The sequence below is a fragment of the Durio zibethinus genome, chromosome 21, assembly GCF_047325235.1.
Source record: "Durio zibethinus cultivar Kanyao isolate XHJ-2024 chromosome 21, ASM4732523v1, whole genome shotgun sequence".
NCBI classification, from domain to species: Eukaryota; Viridiplantae; Streptophyta; class Magnoliopsida; order Malvales; family Malvaceae; genus Durio; species Durio zibethinus.
The window spans coordinates 12,120,694-12,122,672 of NC_143182.1; the positions used below are offsets into that span (position 1 = coordinate 12,120,694).

The window sequence follows — 1,979 nt, forward strand, 5'->3', positions numbered from 1 at the left end:
ATGATGAAGAAAGCAGAGCTGGTGTTCATCCCAACGCCTGGAATGGGCCATTTGGTATCTGCAGTTGAAGCGACTAAGCTTTTAGTGAATCTCAATTCCAACCTCTCCATCACCGTACTCGTCATCAAGCCATCCTACGACGCAACAATCAACGCCTACGTCGACTCTCTTACTGCCAATATAACCAGCCACATCAAATTCATTAGCCTCCCTCTACCTGAACCAGACAAAGACGTTACTCCCCCTAAGTTAATGCGTTCTTTAGTTAAAACACATAGACTTCTCGTAAAAGAGGCCGTCAACAACATAGTTCAGTCCTCCAACTCGGCCCGACTCGCCGGGTTCGTTCTCGACATGTTTTTTACTCCTTTTGTAGATTTGGCTAACGAGTTCGGCGTTCCTAGCTATGTGTTTTACACGTCGGGTGCAGCTTTTCTTGGCTTCCAATTTTTTATGCAAGCTCTTTATGATGAGCAAAATGTTAACATCATGGAGTTAAAAGACTCGGACACTGAGTTCGCCATACCTTCCTATGTCAACTTGGTTTCTACTAAATTCTTTCCCACTGTGATGTTCAGCCCTTAAACTTTTACTTTGTGCCATGACTTGGCCAGATGGATTAGAGAAGTCAAGGGTATAATGGTAAATACATTTTCGGAGTTTGAATCTCATGCGGTCGACTCCCTTTCTGACGGTAGACTTCCACCCGTCTACCCAGTGGGACCAATATTGAATTTCGAGAGCGCAAGTGGGGTCCATCGGGATTCTAGTACAATCATGAAATGGCTCGACGAACAACCTCCTTCGTCGGTGGTGTTCCTTTGCTTCGGGAGCATGGGGAGCTTCAATGGGGATCAGGTGAAAGAGATCGCCCGCGCGCTGGAGCAGAGTGGGCAGCGATTCTTATGGTCCCTACGCCAACCCCCAGACCCAGAAAAGGGTATGATGGCAAGGCCGACTGATTACGAGAACGTGGCAGAGGTGTTGCCAAAAGGGTTCGTAGATCGGACGGCTGGGATTGGTAAGATCATTGGATGGGCCCCGCAAGTGGCCATCTTGGGCCACCCCGCGACCGGAGGGTTCGTGTCGCACTGCGGTTGGAATTCAACGCTGGAGAGTATATGGTTCGGAGTACCGATCGCCACGTGGCCTCTTTACGCGGAGCAGCAGCTAAACGCGTTTGCGTTGGTGAGGGATTTGGGATTAGCGGTGGAGATCAAAATGGATTATAGGAAAGGGGCTTCTGGGAGTGATGAGGCTGAAATTGTCAAGGCGGAGAAGATAGAGAGAGGAATCAGGTGGTTGATGGAGCAGGATAGTGATGTTCGGAAGAGGGTGAAAGAGATGAGCCAAAGAAGTAGGAAAGCTGTGGTAGAGGGTGGATCTTCTCATTCCAGCTTATGTCGTTTTATCGACGATATCATGTACAACATACCATGAAAATTTTAATGTACATTACGGTTTTTTTAATTATTGTCTCACCTTATTTTATTTTTGAGGAAAAAAAAAAAGGGAAATAGGTTGTTTTAATAATTAGAATTAATTTGATTAAGAAAAATTTGAGATTTTTTTGAAATTTATATTTGTGAAAATGTGAATTTGATATTTAATTCATTGGTATTTAATTTTTAGAACAAGCTTAAATTTTTAATGGTATCTAAAAATTTATTTTTCTGTGATTTTTTAAAATTTGGAAAAAAAATTATTTTTGTTTCAAATTGACTTGTATAAAAAATATATTTGTATTATTTTATTTTTTTAAAAATCAATGTATGTAAAAAATTTAATTTAATTTTTTTACAAACATTATATTAAGAACAAATAGCATAAATATTGTGTTTGTTGAAAAATTAATGTAATATTTGAGTAGCATTTTTTTTTAATTTTATCACTCAAATATTACATTTGCAAACTTTAAAATATAATGGTAATTATTATTTATTGCATTTTTAACAGGAACACAATATGTAATTTTTTAA

The 1,979-nt window shown here is 39.7% G+C and overlaps 2 protein-coding genes across 2 annotated transcripts; both read left to right on the plus strand.

Annotated features, from left to right (window-relative positions):
- LOC149512901 (glucosyltransferase-like protein) lies at window positions 1-585 on the plus strand. The gene has a single exon (XM_089749693.1). It carries the CDS (start codon window positions 1-3, stop codon window positions 583-585), a length of 585 nt encoding a protein of 194 aa, XP_089605819.1.
- Window positions 586-639: 54 nt separating this feature from the next.
- On the plus strand, window positions 640-1,453 carry LOC149512902 (UDP-glycosyltransferase 71A15-like). The gene has a single exon (XM_089749691.1). It carries the CDS (start codon window positions 640-642, stop codon window positions 1,438-1,440), a length of 801 nt encoding a protein of 266 aa, XP_089605817.1. The 3' UTR covers window positions 1,441-1,453.
- Window positions 1,454-1,979: the final 526 nt, after the last annotated feature.